The sequence below is a fragment of the Haliaeetus albicilla genome, chromosome 1 (assembly GCF_947461875.1).
Source record: "Haliaeetus albicilla chromosome 1, bHalAlb1.1, whole genome shotgun sequence".
Taxonomy (NCBI): domain Eukaryota; kingdom Metazoa; phylum Chordata; class Aves; order Accipitriformes; family Accipitridae; genus Haliaeetus; species Haliaeetus albicilla.
Window position 1 is genome coordinate 19,551,841 of NC_091483.1, and position 16,472 is coordinate 19,568,312.

Here is a 16,472-nt window from a genome sequence, read left to right on the forward strand (position 1 = left end):
AGCAGTGGTGGGGTTGGTGGGGTTTTGCAAACAGTCACGTCCCAAGCAGAAGAGGCGTGCGTTGAAAGTGGGTACGGGGAAAGGCCCCTGAAAAGCTGAGGCTGGGTGACCAAGAATGGTAAGGATGCAATTTTCCCCAGGGGAGCGTATCAGCTCCCGAGGTTTTCGGCAGGTCCCAGTTCATAAGGGAAGAGTTTCTCTGGGACTCAACCGAGCGCATGCTGCCCAGATGCCTGCGTGCAGCTGATGAGGCAGGGGTGGTACAAAGGAGGACCTCTCCCTCTGCAAAAGGAAGCCATTTATTACAGAAAAGCAGAAAGCTGATACAATTGTACAAGAGTCACAGTGAAATATCTTCTTTTTTTTTTTCTTTTTCTGGGGAAATAGGACGTTATCATGTCACTATTTCTTCAGCTCTTTGAAAGCTAGTATTAGAGTAAGCAGTAATAGGAACTACGTTACTAGACAAACATTGGCAAAGCTCTGGCAACAGTTGGCATCTGCGACAGAAAGAAAAGATGTAATTATGTGGTAGATTCTCAACAGGTTTTTGCACAACCAGAGCCTGAAGAGCCATACTGCTTATGTCAAAGCTGACATGACGGTAAGAGTCGGGCTGTCAACATGCACACTATATTGCAGCAGCTTGTTGGCTTCAGTACTTCAATAGTCCCAGTTAGAAGGGGGAAGTCTTGGTGACCCACTGCAGTTTCTGAACAGCTTGAGTGGTTACAAATGTGAGCAGCTACCAAAAGAGAGAAGCCTCAAGTGAGGGACCTCAGCAGGCTGGAGAAACGAGCCGCCAGGACCGTCATGAAGTTCAACAAGGAAAATTGCAAAGTCGTGCCGCTGGGGAGGAACAACCCCAGGCACCAGTATATGCTGGGGGCCGACCGACTGGGAAGCAGCTCTGCAGAAAAGGCTGCTGAGGATGCTGGTGGACACCAAATTGAACTTTTGCTAGCAACGTGCCCTTGCTGCAAAAAGCACTACCGATGTCCTGGGCCGCATTAGGGGGAGTGTTGCCAGCAGGTCGAGGGAGGTGATCCCGCCCCTCTGCTCAGTACTGGTGAGGCCACCCCTGGAGCACTGTGCCTAGTTCTGGGCTCCCCAGTACAAGGGAGACGTGGACATACTGGAGAGAGTACAACAGACAGCCATGAAGATGACGAAGGGACTGGAGCATCTCTCCCATGAGGAAAGGCTGAGAGAGCCGGGACTGCTCAGCCTGGAGAAGGGGAGGCTCGGGGGGGACCTCATCAATGTGTATCAATACCCAAAGGGAGGGTGCAAAGAGGATGGAGACAGGCTCCTTCCAGCGGTCCCCAGTGCAGGACCAGAGGCAATGGGCACAAACTGAAACACAGCAGGTTCCCTCCAAACATCGGAAAACACTCTTACTGCGTGGGTGACTGAGCCCTGGCAGAGCTTGCCCAGGGAGGCTGTGGAGCCTCCACCTTTGGAGATACTCAAAAGCCGTCTGGACGTGGTCCTGGGCAACCAGCTCTGGGAGTCCCCGCTTGAGCAGGGGGTTGGACCAGATGACCTCCAGAGGTCCCTTCCGACCTCAACCATTCTGTGATTCTGTGATCTGTGGCTGCAGACATCATCAAATAGCGTTTGTCCTCTCTGCTGCCTACCTTAGAAATCTCTAAAGGCACAAATAAGGAGCAGCTTAGGTCCTGTTCAAATCAGCCAACTTTTATTTGGATCCCAATGAGTTCTGCACGTTTAAAGAAGACTTTCTGAACCATCCTTCAAGCTCTCTGTCTCTTAGACTGTAGATGAGGGGACTGATTCAACATGTTAAGACAGTTTAGAACAAGGAGCGTATTTTGTTCAGGTTTCCTACTCTGAGAGCATCTGGCAAGCAATACACCATGCTAAAGTTCCATTGACAGTTGTAACACCAAACAACGATCAGACGAGAGGAGCAGGTGTAAACACCTTTTTGCCAAAAGAGATTTTCAGACCGGAGGAAAGGATGTGAATTGTAAGATGCCAGAAATTGTAGCAACGTGAAGAGAGCGTCTCGTCACATCTCTGGTGAACTCCGCACTGGGGCCAGTGTAGTATCGTCGCAGGAATGATTAAAGATTAGCGTGAGATTACAAAAGAATTGGTAAATTTCATTAGCGACGTACAAAGTGAGTTGGGATAGAAACACTCGGTTAGGATACTGACCTTACATTTTCTTATCCTGCTCCAAGCTTAAAGCAGAAAGTGGTATTCCTACTGTGCTGCAGGGGAGAAGTTTCCGTATTGCTAAAAACCAAGCATAAGACAGCCCTGCCTGGGGATAACATTCCCCACAGACCAAAACACTCCAATGGTAGAACTTGCGTGCAGCCCCCGCAGAAACGGGCTTCCCGCCATTCTGAAAGCTGGGAGGGAGCGCAGGCCATCAGGCAGGAGGAGTGTCCCAGGAGATGGCCGTGGAGGGTTGGAGGTGGTGGTCAGCCAGCACCAGCGCAATGATGAGGGGTTCTTGGTCACCGTCAAAAAAACAGAACAAGCTAACACGAGCAAGACAGCAACCTCCATTTCTGCAAGCTTCCCAAATCCTAAAAGGGCAAACTCAGTAGAAGATGCTTCATTTTCTTTTCCCTCTTTTCTGCATGAGCTCTTCCTGCTTGGTAGGAGGAAGAGAAGAGATGAAGCGACAAAAAAATACAACTTGCGTTAAGCTTGAACAAATCTCAGACATCTAACATAACCTTGCCAAAGGAGAGAGGCAGGGCTCTGGAGAGCACTGAAGGGAATGAAAGGTCCCGGGGGCACGCTGGGACGTGAGAACATGGGGCTCTGGGCCAGCTGGAGAGCAACAGGGAGATCCCCAGGGAATATGAGGGCAAATGTGGGGCTTGGGGCCCCCCAAGAGGACCCAAGTGCCCAGGGGTGAGTGGGCCTTGTGCCGCCCACAGGGGACACCCTGCCCCTCCCGGCCTGGGTGGCGGGTCACAGTGGTGCCTTTATGACCTGACCTGTCTCTGTGACACCCTGTGGTGCTGCATATGGTCAACACAGCCGTGGCCCCCACCCCGCAGTGTCCGGCAGGACGGCGACGGGACAGGGCGAGAGCGTGGAGCTGGCGAGGAGCCCCTGAGCGCAGCCCACGTCTTTCATCGCCACCCCCGCGGTGCCGAGGCATTTTGCCAAAGCTTACCCCTTCCCCATCCCTACCCCTTTCCTCTGTCCCGCAGGATGGCGGAGAGACCCCCCAGCCGCCCCAGGGTGGCCTGGGAGGAGAACGGGGCTCCCCAGGAGAGCAGCTCTCCACCGGAGCCCCACAAGGTGTGCGTGCCCAAGCCGCTGCAGACCGGTAAGTGAGGGGCCCTGCTGGGCTGGGCAGGGCTGGGGACAGCGACCGCACCCCGATAGACGCCAGGGTCCTGTTTCCCCGGCACATCGGCAGTGGCGGTCCCACGGGTGGGGAGCACGGCACTGCCGGAATGCTGCTTAGGGCTGGGAGACTGCCCCAGCACAGCCTCCCGCAGGGTGGGAGACAGCAGAGGGGACCCGGCTCCTGCTGCGGGATATGGGCAGCAAGAGGCAGCTGGCCTGGCACCAGGCAGCCGTAGCGGGGGACGGGGACCTTTCCAGCCCATCTGCAAGCGAGTTCCTAAGCTCGGTGCCCTCGTGCCTTTCTGTGCCGTGCTGCACTCCAGCATCACAGCCCACCTGCCGGGCATCCTCCAGCCCGGACACCCGTGGGGAGACCGCGCCGGGGGAGCGGGAACGGGGCTGGACGGAGGGCAGAGCTCCTTCCTCTCCCCCTGTTTGCCTTCGGCCTCTCCCTACAGCCCTCCCTGCTCTCCTCCTTTACTAGGTGCCCTCTCTGCCGCTTCCAGCTGGCTGGCTCTGTACAGAAAGGAAAAAGAATCCATGCAGTTCATCCAGGTTTTCCTGAAGAGCTCCGAAAAGGTAACCACGGCCATTTCCATGGTAGCTGTGCCTGCGTCTCCCCATGGAGCCACCGGCTCTGCTGCCTGCTGCCAGGGCTGCTGGGCGACCGCTGGCTGGGCAGAGCCGCTCCCGCCGGGTCTCCTGCACAGCACTGCAGCCCCAGTGCTCCGGTCCTGCTGGCCGCGTGTCTACGTTCTCACGCTCCCCGTTTGTCTCTCTGTCCCCTGGCTGCCAGGAGAAGGCCCAGAAGATGCAGTTCCTAGAGACCATCTGCACCCTGTGCAAAGCTGCAAGGCAAAGCAAGGGCTTGTCACGGGGCCTGAATGCGTTCTGCCACAAATTTGAGCTGGCAGAGAATATCAAGGTGAGGGGACACCTGGCGGGTCTGGGGAGGGCGGCAAGGTCCCCGGGCACCGGCACAACGTGAGGACAGCGCATGGGCAGGGGAAGGCAGGGACAAGCGTGTGTGGACACCGAGCTGCCCCGAGGGGACTCGGATGCCGCTGAGAAGCCCTGCCAGCAGAGACCCCAGCACCGGGGCGGGGGGCACTCTGGGGGCCGGTGCTGGGGCAGGGGCAGAGGGTCTCCGCCAGCCCTGCCACCTGGTGCTGGGTCTGCTGGCACTGGGTGCTGGCAGCTGCCAGGTCCCATCCCAGACGTGCTCTGCAGGTGCTGCTGGAAGAGGAGCCCAGGGACCACCTGCACACAGCGGTGCGGCAGCAAGCTATGCTTGCCATCGCTGCCTTGAGGTACCTGCCAGGCCCCTGGTTTGGCTTTCCACCAGCCGTGGCCCTGGACCTGGCCGGGGCCACCCCCCATCCAGGCACAGTCCAGTGGTGCCATCAGAGGGCCCCTGCTTTGCCCTGCTGGCAGCTTGTTGGGAGGGCGCAGGGGAGGGCAGAGGGATCCTGCAGCTCCCCGCCACGTCTCGGCTCTTCCCCAGAGTGGGAAGCGGGAGGCTTGCCTGCCAGGACTGTCCTTTGGCCCAGGCCATATCGAGGACGGAGGAGGTGCCTCCTGGCAGCACTCCCCACACACCCTCCATCCCTCTTGGGGACCCCCTGCTCCAGAGCTCCGTGTCCACCTGCCCAAGGCATCGAGGCACCACCGCTCCCAGCACCAGTGTCCAACAGGACCCCCCCTCTCTCTCTTTGCAGCAAAGTGGAGGTGGTGCTAGAGGGCAAAAAGAAGAGCCTCTTAGAAGCCTGCTTCAAGAGTGTCTTCTTGCTTCCTCCAAAAGCAGACATGCAGGGCCTGGACACTACTCTCTACTTCGAGGTAAGTGCTGGCTGAGCTACAGGAGCCCCCAGTCCTCTGGGCTGCTCCCCGGCCACCGCGCGCTGAGAGACAACCGGAGATCCAAGGCACGGCAGGGTATCGACTTTGCTTTGCCACCCTCATCCCTTTGTCCCCTTCCCGTGGGCCTGGCCACATCCAGTGCCGCAGGCTGCTCTGCCCACAGCAGCGTGCCTGCTCCGAGGCTTCCCCTGGGCACCGCGAGGCAGCGCAGGCATCCTCTCTTGGTGTGGGGAGTTCAGATCCATCTCCAGGCTTGAGAGGGACTGCAGAAAGACTGCCACAACCCTTTGTCCTCCTTGCAGACCCTGGACGCCATGGACACCATGCTGCGGACATTGGTGCTCAGCTCTTCTGCCCCTGGCTTCACAGAGCTGCAGACAATCCTACAGGTCTGGTGTTGGCAAAGAGTAGGGTTCGCAGGGGCTGTTCCTCACCCTGCAAGGGAGTGTCCACTCTTGAGTGGACAGTTCCCACCCCAGTGCCATGCACAGAGCACACTGCAGGGAGGGTGCCCAGCTCCCCTGGGGGAGGCAGGGGTGGCCCACCATGGTCTTCCGCAGCCCAGTGCCCCCTGCCTGCAGTCAATGTGACTTCCCCTCTGCAGCCTCCTCCTGTGTCACGGCAGAGCCTTGCTCGTGGCAATTCTGGGCCAGCTCTGTCCCCAGAGCTTTCCTTGCACCAAAGCTGTGGGAGGCATTTGACCCCTCTCCTCAGGCACCACAGTGGTGGCAGCTGGTGCTGCTCTTCCCCTGCCTCGCAGTCCCTTGTGCTTTCCTCCCCAGGTCTGACCGGGGCAGAGAACCCCTGGGACCTGCCTGTCCTGCACAGGGAGCCCAGCCCTGAAGCTCTGTATTCCCGGCTTCCCAGGGGGCTGTATCCCCATTCCCACATTGCAGACCCCCCGGGCAGGCTCCTGCCCAAAAGCCCAGCCTTCGTGGAGAGGGGACACAGGGCTGTGTTCCGGGGGAGGGCACAGAAAGGAGCAGACGCTGCCCGGGGTGTGGTATCTGCCTACCTGCCTGGCCACAGGGACTGCACGTGTCCAGCCAGGACTCCAGCAGTGCTGCTTCTGCTGGTGCGGGTGCCAGCTCGCAGGGCACATCGGCAGTTTCTCTCCTCCCAGATGCTGCTGACCTTCACCAACTGCCAGAGTGCAGTTGTGTGCGAGAGGGCCGTGGGGAGGATTGGGAGGCTGAGCGATTTGCTGGCCAGCTGTTCCTCCGTGGAGGTAAGGAGCCAGGCACCCTCCAGCCAGGCTCTCTCCCCTTCCCTGCACACGGGAGCAGCCTGCAGCTCAGAGATGCCTGCGCGGCAAGCCTGGGCACTGGCTGAGGCGTTCAGCAAGGCTCTGCCCTGGAGCGAGGGTCTTGGTTTCTTTCTTTTTTCTTTTTCCCACGGTCTTCTCTCCCCAGTTCCCTCTCTGCCAGGAGCCGTCTCGGCCCCCAGTCCTGCGCAGGACGGGACTGCCCAAGGGACATGGTGGGAGCCCAGGCCTGGCAGCTCTCCCTGCCCTGCTGCCCAGCTAGCTGCTTTGAGAGGGCCCTCCAAAGCTCCAGCTCACCGGGGATCCTTCCCCTGGGCAGAGTCTTGGGTTCAGGGCTTTGGTCACAGCTGCTGCCCGTCAGCCCTTCTACCTGTCCTCCCTCCCCCGCCCAGGTCTGGAGCACCTTTGTAGGAGAGGATGCCGGCCCTGCCTGCCACGCAGAGATCCATATGCCCTTCCTGGGACAGCTGCTGGGGCATCTCATCCTCTGCCGCACTCGCAAGAGCTGGGAGATCAGCTGGGTTGCTTTGGATGCTCTTCATCACCTCTTCAGATTCATCCTGCAGCAAAAATGTAAGAGAAGCTGTGGTGGACCGCATCCCTCCACACACACCTCCTCACATGCCTGCTTGTTTCCCTGGCTATTGCAACAGACCGTTCTTGTGCTTTCTGGAGGCTCTCCATCAAAGTCTGCTTCCCTGACCTCCTTTGCCCCTCACAGCTGCTTCCCGTAGCATCCCAGCTATTGTTTTGCTGCAGAAGCTGAATGCTCGCCAGAAGTCCAGGACCTGTTCTTTGCTGCTCTCCTTCCCTACTCTTCTCAGGACCTCTCAGAACCTGGCTGTTTCATGGTCCCCACAGCCAAAGCTATCATTGATTACCACGTCCTGAAAATAGTTCTTCCCTATTGGAGAACAGCAGATCCAGCTGTGCATCACCCCAGCTGGTCCCTCCAGTGCCTGCAGCAAGGAGCTGTCCCTGACGCCCTCCAGAAGGCTCCCTGACTGCTTGCGTCCTGCCGTCTTGCAGGCAGGTCTCAGGGACGTTAAAGTTCCCCATGAGAAGCAGGGCATGTGAAACAGAGACTTCCCCACGTGCTTTCAGGAAGACTTCATCCACATCCTCTCTCCAAGTGTGCGTGTGGGGGTGTCTGCAACACGCTGCCACCACCATGTCACCAGCACTGCCTCTCCTCTGCTTCTGACCCACGTACTCTCTCTCGGACTCTTGATCGTCCCGTATATCTGAGCTGCTCCTTCAAATATGAGGCACGCCCCCCCAGCCTCCTCTTCCCCATCTCTCCTGAAGAGCTTGCATCCGTGCACCGCAGCACTCCAGCCCTGCAAGCCGTCCCCTGCAGCTCAGTTATTCCAACAATGTTTTAGTTGTGCGACTGCATGCAGAGCTCTAGTTCCTTTGAGTTTCCAAGGCTGTGAGCATTTGCACACATACGCTTGAGGCAGGAGTCTCTCATCCTTCTCCATCATCCTTCAGGTCCCTCTTGTTCCCTTCGCCTGTCACCCTGTGCTTTACACCCTTGTCCACCACCTCCTCCCCTGACCGTGGGTCATAACCTCCCTCCTCAGCCATTCCTAGTTCAAAGCTCTTTTCACCGTTTGGTAAGCTTGTTGGCAAAGACGCTGTGTCCTACCGACTCTTCTGTGATCCCCTCCTGTTTAGGCACGACACTGCCAGAGGATAATGCAGAGCATCCACAGCGTCAAAGGGAACGGGAAGCTGCGATCACCTCCTGGCTTTCTTTGCCCAGCACCAGCAACATTACAACGGTAACGAGCTCCTCGCTTGCTGGGCCTCTTGTCCGTGGCATCAGCAGGAGACTTGTGTGAGCAAAGGGATCCGGAATCAGCACGGTTGGCATGGCCTCACTGTCACTGGTGAGAGGGTTGCTGCTGTCGCTGAGCAGGGACTACAAAGGGCTGCACTCCAGTGTCCCAGCAGCAGCTCCAGCCCTCCTGTCCACCAGCAAGCCCTGATTCTCTGTAGGGCCAGCACACTGTGCCCACGACCCCAGCCCTCCTCTCTCACCCTCAGGGCCCTCTCTTCTCATCCTCCACCGCGCAGTGACTGCAGCCCCTGCCTCCAGCTGTCCTGTGGGCGCTGCTGTCAGCACCGCCAGGCCATCTCTTGCCAGAGCTGCTCTCGCCGCTCACCTAAGCAGCACCACCAGGACACTCGGTGTGACGTGTCTTCCCCGCCTTCCTCCCTCCTATAGGCATTTGGAAAATACCTCCAGCCTTCTGAGAGGACAGACATCGTCCTTGTGGCCATCGAGGCCATGAGAGACTCGAGCACCTATGACAAGGAGGAGGCGAGCAGCATCCTGGATATGGCTATGAGAGAACCTGCCTGCTGGTTGACGGAGGTAAGCGGCCTGTGGCTGCCCTGCCCTTGAGCCCTTTCAGGCGTTGTTCCTCCTTCCATCCCTCCCTCCCTCCCTCATGCAGGTGCCTCAGGCACCTTGAAGCCCTTTTAAGCCAGGAGAGTAGCATGGATAGGGCAGCAGTTGCAGAGGCAGCTGAGGAAATGGCTGCACTCCAGTGGCAGCACCATCCTCACCTGTGTGCCATCCAGGTGCCAAACATCGTGAGGTGCATCTATGAAAACGTGGAGCACATCCACACGGCGTCAGCCCGGCACAGCCTGGACCTCCTTCTTCTGCTGATGACTGTCCAGTGCCCCATGGAAGTGGTCACGAGCCTGTTGAAGCTCTCTCCATCTTGTGACAGGTACTGACCCCAACAGCTCCTGTGGGCTTGTCCATGTGGGGAGAGGGGCCTGGAGACTTTCAGGCTGCTAGAGCCACTGAAAACCACAGGACACCCCTGAGGAGAAGGGCCCTCCACCGCACCACGCTTTCCAGCCCTGGTGGATCGGCCAGGCCTGCAGTAGCCAAACCCGGCCAAGCCAGCCCAGAGCCCCGCCACAAGGTTCCTCCCTGCCCCGTGGGGAACACTATCTCAGCCCCCTCCTGCTTGCCCAGGCGGGGACCCAGGCACTCAAGCGAGGGGGCTGAGAATGGCCAGGGCTGCAGGACAAGCCTGGGACCTGCCGCGCTGGCCCGGGCACAGTGTGGTGGCCAAGGCAGCCCTGCTGACAGAGTGCTCTGGGCCTGCAGTGCTGCTCTGGCCATGTGGGATGTGATGCTTTCCCAGACCCACACGTTGGAGAAGGTCTTGAGGGAGCTACTCAGCAAGCTCCAGGACCAGCAGCTGCGCAGGGTGTTCGGCTCCAGCACGGAGGACGCCTGCATCCATCACTTGGCTGTGAGTGATCAGACCGGTCCTTGCTCGCTCTCTGGGCTGTGCCTGCCTCTCCAGGAAAACAGGCACGGCCCTCTCCCCTCCCATCTGCCCCGACACGGTCACCTCCTCCGGGACATACGGACACAGCCCCTTAGGGCCAGCAGGGACCTGCCCAGCACCAGGTTCCCCTGCGCCAGCCGTGCAGGGCCACCCCACGCTGCTTGGGCCCCCGGTGCACAAGCACGAAGCCCAGGCAGCCCCTGCCTGCCCAGGCAGCACTCTGCTTCCCCCCCTGCCCGCATCCATCCCTCTGCACTGCTCTGCAGCCTGGAAACCTGGGGCAGGGCAAGGGCTCGGTCAGGGGCAGAGACACGGCCTCTGCACAGGCTGAGCGGGCTGCAAGGCTGGCGCCAGGAGACACTCGTCACCACTCGCGTGTCATGCCTCCTTTGTGCCAGCTCTTGCTGCTCAATCGCTCCTCAGAGGCATGAGAGCAAGTGGCTGCCGACGCTCAGCGGACAGGAGGAGCTGGCACACACAACCCTGTGGTGTGCGGTGGGGTGTAGGGCACTGGGGTGCCAAGCGGCCGTCCACGGGCAGAGCTGCCCCCAGGACAGGCTGTCTGGCTCTGGTGCCCTGGCCCTGAGCTGCCAGTGGGAACCAGGAGCCGCACCGTGTTGGGAGCCCCGCAGGCTCTGCCAGGCTCTCACTGCCATCTTTGTTTCAGCTGCTGGCCTCCAGCGACATGAAATCAGAGGAGTTTGCTGGCCTGTACAACGTCCATAGGTACCTGAGGCGTCCAAGCCTGGCGCTGCTCTCACTGGCGCTCAGAGGCCTCGTCACGCTGTCGCAAAGACCTGAGACGGTGAGCAGGGCATAGTCAAGTGAAGCCACGTTGGCAGGCTGGGGCTGCGGCAGTGGGTAACGCGGTGCCTTGGCCTGGGCTGGGAGTCAGGAGGTGGGGTGACGGCTCCAAATGCCCTTGCTGTCCCCTTCGCGGGCCCCGGGGTCCCTCAGGCTCAGACCTTGCCCCTGCAGCGCCAGGAGAACAGCTCCCTCACCCACGTGCAGGAGCTCTCGCTCCTGGCGCATCCCCGTGGTGCTGGGCAGGAGTTTCTGCTCTGCACCGAGGCAGCCAGTGCCAGACTGCCTCAGTCGAGGGATTACCGTCCGCAGAAGAAGCTTCCTGCTGAGAGGGGGAGGATGAGCCAGAGCCTCGGGTACAGCTGATGTTACGGGCTGACTCTGGGGCCTGGGGCAGCGGGTCTCTGTCATGAAGGGGTCACAGCCCACTCATTGCCAGCTTAGAGATCTCTGCCCTTCCCCGCACCCTGCCGTGGGGGCCAACAGAGCGCTGCATGGAGGGGACCGGTGGCTGTCTGGGGAGCTTTCCAGGCCCGGAGGGTTACCAACCCACCTGCCCGTTTGGGCCCGTCGGAAAAGGGGGTGGCTGAGCAGGGGACACGGAGCCTTTGTTCTCCTGCCCTAACTTCCCTATCCCCTGCTATCCTCACGTCCCCAACGGTGCGCCCATGGCCAGCACCTGCCAAGAGGCGGCGGAAGGGATTCCTGTGCCACCTGCCAGGAATCTGGACGGGAGGCTGGTGCTTAGTGGGCAGAGCATTTTTGCCAGGGTGGTCTTTCACCGCTTGACAAAAAGGAAATTCTGTGCTTCATGCAGGCAAGAAAAATCTTGGTCCTGCTGCCAGACATCATGGAGACCCAGCAGAATGCCAGCAGTGACAACAAGATGAAGGCCCTGCTTGTCTTCAGAAATGTGATGGGTCATATGAAGAGGAAGGAGGCCAGCCCCACCGCTCTGCAGCTGGTGGACAAGCTCCCGCCACTCTTTGATGATGTAAGGCTGCTTGTGGGAGCCTGAGCCCCACTGATGGGCCCTCTGCAAGGACAACTGCCCCTCAGCCCGGCCCTGCGGCAGCACTTGCACAGGGCTGTTCCCCTCCTCACGCCCCTGGGCTCTCGTGGAGATGGCTTCTGGGCTCTGCAGCCCAGCACGGCTTCTCCCTGACAACTCGATGCCTCCAGGCGACCTAAGCCCCCTGTGCTGAGGCCCAGCCTAGCCCCTGTGCAAAGCACCTGCAAGCCAAGAGCTGCTCTCAGATCTGCGAGGCCTCCCCCGGCTGCACTGCCAGGGAGGACCAGACGATCTCCCCAAGTGCCGTGGTGAGGGGCTGAGGCTTAGGTGGCCATGTGTGCCCCGGAGGCATTGCCGAGGGCCAGCCCGGTCTCCTCCTCAGGCCATCCCTGGGGAGCTCTGCACTGGTGCGGCTGGTGTGGCTGGCGGTGAATGCCGGGGGCTGGCACAGGCGCTGCCTGATGGAAACCTCTTGCATGCATGGCCTTTTGTGGGCCTGGGGCCATTCAGCCACGGCTGCAGATCTGGCCCACAGCTCCTGTGTGTAGAACCTGACTCCAAAGCATCTCCGCTCACATCAGCCACACTAACGCCCTGGCTCAGGGAGCGGCCGTTGCTGAAGTCTTCCTGTCCTCCTCCCTACCAGCAATCCAGCCAGCTGCGAGAGCTCTCCATCTGCCTCTTCAAAGATGCGATGCAGACAGTGGTGGGGAACGACAAGCAGCAGATGAGGAAGAACGTGCGGAGAAGCCTGCTCCCACTGTTCTTCCACATGAGTGACCAGACCGAGAGCGTGGCCAAGGTACAGGTTTCAAACCTGACCAGTGATGCGGGCAAGGGCGTGCTGACACCACGGGGGTGGCCTGCGCATCAGGGAGGGGCAAGGGCTGCTGGCAGTTGGACGCTTGGAGTCTGTGTCACCTCAGGGTCCAACTGCCTGAGTCACTGAGGGCAGGGCAGAGCTCCCCTCCTTCCCCGCACCGGTCCCACCACTGCCTTCCCGTCCTCCCTCTGTGCCTCCTGCTGCAGAGGAGGACGGGAAGGTGGGCGTCCCCTCCCACCCCTGCTCCCCCCATTCAGGTGGCCTCCAGTGCACCCCAGAGGAAGGGTCCCAGCATACCCAGCGCGAGGAGGGCTGGAGAAGCTGGCACAGACGTTTCCCACACCTGCCCTACCTGGTCCAGCAGGGCTCAGCAGCAGCCCGTGGCCACCAAGGCCTGAACACAAGAGTCCCTAGAAGCGTCCCAGCTGCCCCTGCAAGTGTTGGAGGCCAGGGCTTTGAGCCCCATTCCCTGCCCACGGTCCCCTCAATCCCCGTCTTCCTCTGCAGGCCTCTCGGGAAGCCCTCCTCGTTGCTGCAAAGCTGCTAAAGTGGAAACGGCTCAAGCACCTGACCCGGACACAGCAGACAGGCAGAATCGGGGAGTGCTTGGTGAGGACAACCCCCAAGCCCCAGGGCCTGGGCTGGACAAGGGCTGCCCCCTGTGCAGCTGTGCCTCGCCTGCCCTGCTCCAGCCCAGAGCCCGCAGCCTGGAGCTGCATCCTCCTTCCCTGCCCTCAGGCACAGAGCCCCCAGGGGCTCTTCTCCAGGCCCCTCTCCCCTCCCCGCCCTCAGGATGCTGAAGGAGACCCTAGCCCATCTGGGCCCTGGCAGTGGGACGGACAGAGGGGTCTCAGGACCCCCAGACCCCGCCTCTGCCTGCAGCTGACTCTCAACCTCCACCCCACAGGGCTCCTGGCTGGGAGTTGGGAATGGCCTGAGGTGGAAGGGGGACAGGGGGTGCTGGGAGGAGGGACCGGTTCAGCCCACTGCGGAGGGTCTGTGTCAGCCCCATGCCCTTGTGCTCTCTCCAGCTGGTGCAGGACAGGAGCAGAGTTGAAGAATATCTGAGTCAGAGCCTGCCATACTTGAAGGATGCTCAGGTCACCTTGCGAGAAGCAGCCCTGAAGTTCATTGGTGAGCCACAGCAGCCCCTGGGGTCCCCATTTTGGCAGCCTGGTCCCAGTCCCAGCCGCTGCACTGGCAGCAAGGGGCAGCCCTGCGGCTGCCAGAGCCCCGACTGCCCCATGCAGGGCCTGGGCAGCCAGGGTCTCTGCGCGTCCCTCTCCCACCCCTGCCCGCGCAGGTGGGCTTAGCGGCAGCCTTGCTCGGTCCCGTCCCCCCCCCTCGGATACTGTCCTTCCCTGGGGTCACTCTGCTGAGGGGGAGGAGGGTGTGCAGCCAAACCAGCAGAGCCACGAGCTGTGCTGCTGGGAGCATGCTGGGGAGCAGGAGGTCTGACAGAGCTCTGTGCCTAGGGCTTGCCGCACGGCACCTGGGGGACGAAAGCGAGGAGAAGCTGTCCGAGATCTGCAACGGTGAGCAGGGGCAGTGCTGCGTGCGCCAGGACTGGTGGGGCAGGGGACAGAGCCTGGGCAGCGTGTTGCTATGCCTCGCCCTGCTCCAGGGAGACGCTTCAAGGGCAGAGGAACGTCTCAGGGGCATTTGGGGCATTCCTGAGCAGCAGCTTCCAGCTGATGCATTTGTCCCACCTGCTCCATCTGGCCAGGGAAAGGGATGGGTGGGGCTGGCATGGTCTGGAGGGGGTGCCTGGGTGTCTCTGCAGATAGGTGGGTTTCAGCTCTGTTCTCTTTCCTTCTGCTGCAGCCCTCCAGCTTTTGGAGAAAGATGCCGAACTCTCAGTCTCATCCCTGGCAGCTCAGACCATGCTGACCCTGAGATCTCCGAGGGAGCAGCCAACATCGGGGTGGACCCTGTGGGCGCTGTGCTGCTGGTCCTGCAAAGCCGGGCAGAAATGAAGCTCTCTTCAAGAAAATGGCTCTTGTTGATTAAAGCTGGAACCACAAGCCCAAGGCCACGGTGTCCTTCACGCAGGAACCACCCCGAGCGTGCCGAGCAGCCGGCGTTATTCGGGCCTCTACCGCTGTGTGCAGGACAGCTCACCCCTCGGCACACCCTGGCCCCAATGTTGTTTTAGAACGTCCTCCCTCTGTTAGGCTTTGCCCCCAAAAGAAGTCGTGCTTGTTCACCTTCTGTGGAAGTCTTTTCTCTGGGGAGGCAGAGGGCAAAAGGGAAAAGGCAGACCCCAAAGGAACCAGGATTGCCCTGAGAGCTGCCTCACGCCCAGGCTTTCCAGCAGCCCGTGGCAGCACAGCACACGCTGACCCAGGGTGTCCTTGCAACAGAGGCCCAGCTGCCCTGCTGGACTGCAAAACCTGGAGGTTTCATCCTGGTGTTCAGACGTGGCCACCTCTGGCACGCTCCGGTCTTGCACATCCTCGCCCGTGAGCCAGGGGAGAAGTTTCCCTGTGGAGCGGGAAGAGCTGTGCCCCCAGGGGCACCCTGCCCCACCTCCTCTGGGCTGCTGGGGCCAGCCTCCCAGCCCTTTGGGCAGCTGGCCTGCTCTGGCCTTCTTCCCCCACAGCAGCAGCACCCTGCGCACAAGCAAAGCAGAATAGGGAATCCGTTCACTATTTCCCATCGGCAGGCTGGTGTTCAGCCATCTCCAGGAAAGCTGGCCTCCATCACACGTAACGGTTACTTGGGAAGACAAGCGCTGTAACTCCAAACTTCCCGCCTTCCGCCTTCCTCCCCCAGCTTTTATTGCTGAGCACGACGCCATGTGGTAGGGAATATCCCTTTGGTCAGTTGGGGTCAGCTGTCCCGGCTGTGTCCCCTCCCAACTTCTTGGGCACCCACGGCCTCCTCGCTGGCAGGGCGGCGTGAGAAGCAGAAAAGGCCCTGACGCTGTGCAAGCGCTGCTCAGCGATAACCGGAACATCCCTGTGCTACCCACGCTGTTTTCAGCACAAATCCAAAACACAGCCCCATACCATTTCCTGTGAAGAAAACGAACTCTATCGCAGCCAAAACCAGCACGCCCGCCCAGCCGCTGGGATGGGGACTCCGGCTGCCTGCATGCCTTTGGGGGTGAAGGACTACACCCCCCCAGCATGCCCCAGGGGAGGGAGTACAGCTCCCAGCATGCTGGGGAGTACAGTCCCACGAGCTGGAGGGCCACCTGGCCCCGCGGGTGGCCCAGGAGGCTGCAGCCGACGTGACACATGGGCTGGCCCGACGCCTCCTCGCTCCCCTGCCACCCAGCATGTCTGGGGCAGGAGCGCCCGGGGCCGCGGGGCGAGTTGGTGGCACGCAGCAGCTACAGCTGTGGCAGGGAGAGGAAGAGATGGCAGCTGTGAGCCCCAGGGTGGCATCCCGCTTGTCCCAGCGGCAGCAGCGTGGCAAACCTCGTCTCGTTGTCCCAAAAGGGTTCTTTTACCCAGTGTACAGATGGCCAATAACGCACTGAGTCGAGATACGTGGGTTTTATTTCTTTTCTGCGCAGAAGAGGGTGCCAGGCATCTAACACAGCCAGCGCACACTTGAAACACAAGCGGGGTCTTATAACACACGTCGGGATCAAGGAAAAAGTGGTAAAAAAATACATGATTGGTTGCAAACAATTTATATAACAGAAGTGCTTCTACACATGTCTACGTGATTACCTAACTCAGTATATTAGGGTGGTCTCTTGCAATTACATACTAGTTATGCACAGATGCGTGTCATTTTTAACATTAAAAATCAAGCTAGGTTAGCTAAGGACATGCTTTTCTTGACACTACTCCAAAACTGGGCACCTATGATACAAATCAGCAAGAAGGGAATAGCACTGACAGAACCTCGTTGTTTCACATCCTTGCTTCAACGGATTCAGTGTAGGGACTTTCCATTCCTATTCCTATGGTTTCAATAAGTGATTGTTGGAGTCAACTGTTGTCTTTCCAACATCAGCCTGTGCTGGAGTCCAGCCCCTCCTGTCTCCTGCTCAGAGAGAGAGGTCACTTTGAAGGACAGCAGCAC

At 60.0% G+C, this 16,472-nt stretch overlaps 3 protein-coding genes across 4 annotated transcripts; all 3 read left to right on the plus strand.

The window, feature by feature from the left end:
* Nucleotides 1-3,001: 3,001 nt before the first annotated feature.
* LOC138684759 (maestro heat-like repeat family member 5) lies at nt 3,002-5,497 on the plus strand. 2 transcript variants are annotated; one of them, XM_069779510.1, is made up of 3 exons: nt 3,002-4,270; nt 4,576-4,655; nt 5,064-5,497. In XM_069779510.1, exons 1-3 carry the CDS (start codon nt 3,968-3,970, stop codon nt 5,197-5,199), a joined length of 519 nt encoding a protein of 172 aa, XP_069635611.1. In that variant the 5' UTR covers nt 3,002-3,967; the 3' UTR covers nt 5,200-5,497. The 2 variants fall into 2 exon arrangements, with proteins under 2 accessions (XP_069635611.1, XP_069635539.1); XM_069779438.1 differs by having other exon boundaries at nt 4,576-5,497.
* A 611-nt stretch (nt 5,498-6,108) lies between these two features.
* On the plus strand, nt 6,109-8,882 carry LOC138685971 (uncharacterized). Its single transcript, XM_069786908.1, has 3 exons — nt 6,109-7,042; nt 8,150-8,256; nt 8,703-8,882. Exons 1-3 carry the CDS (start codon nt 6,682-6,684, stop codon nt 8,880-8,882), a joined length of 648 nt encoding a protein of 215 aa, XP_069643009.1. The 5' UTR covers nt 6,109-6,681.
* Nucleotides 8,883-9,079: 197 nt separating this feature from the next.
* On the plus strand, nt 9,080-14,407 carry LOC138686135 (maestro heat-like repeat-containing protein family member 7). The gene is made up of 8 exons (XM_069788134.1): nt 9,080-9,753; nt 10,460-10,597; nt 11,414-11,590; nt 12,255-12,410; nt 12,939-13,040; nt 13,463-13,565; nt 13,907-13,966; nt 14,256-14,407. Exons 1-8 carry the CDS (start codon nt 9,250-9,252, stop codon nt 14,405-14,407), a joined length of 1,392 nt encoding a protein of 463 aa, XP_069644235.1. The 5' UTR covers nt 9,080-9,249.
* The last annotated feature ends 2,065 nt before the right edge of the window (nt 14,408-16,472 follow it).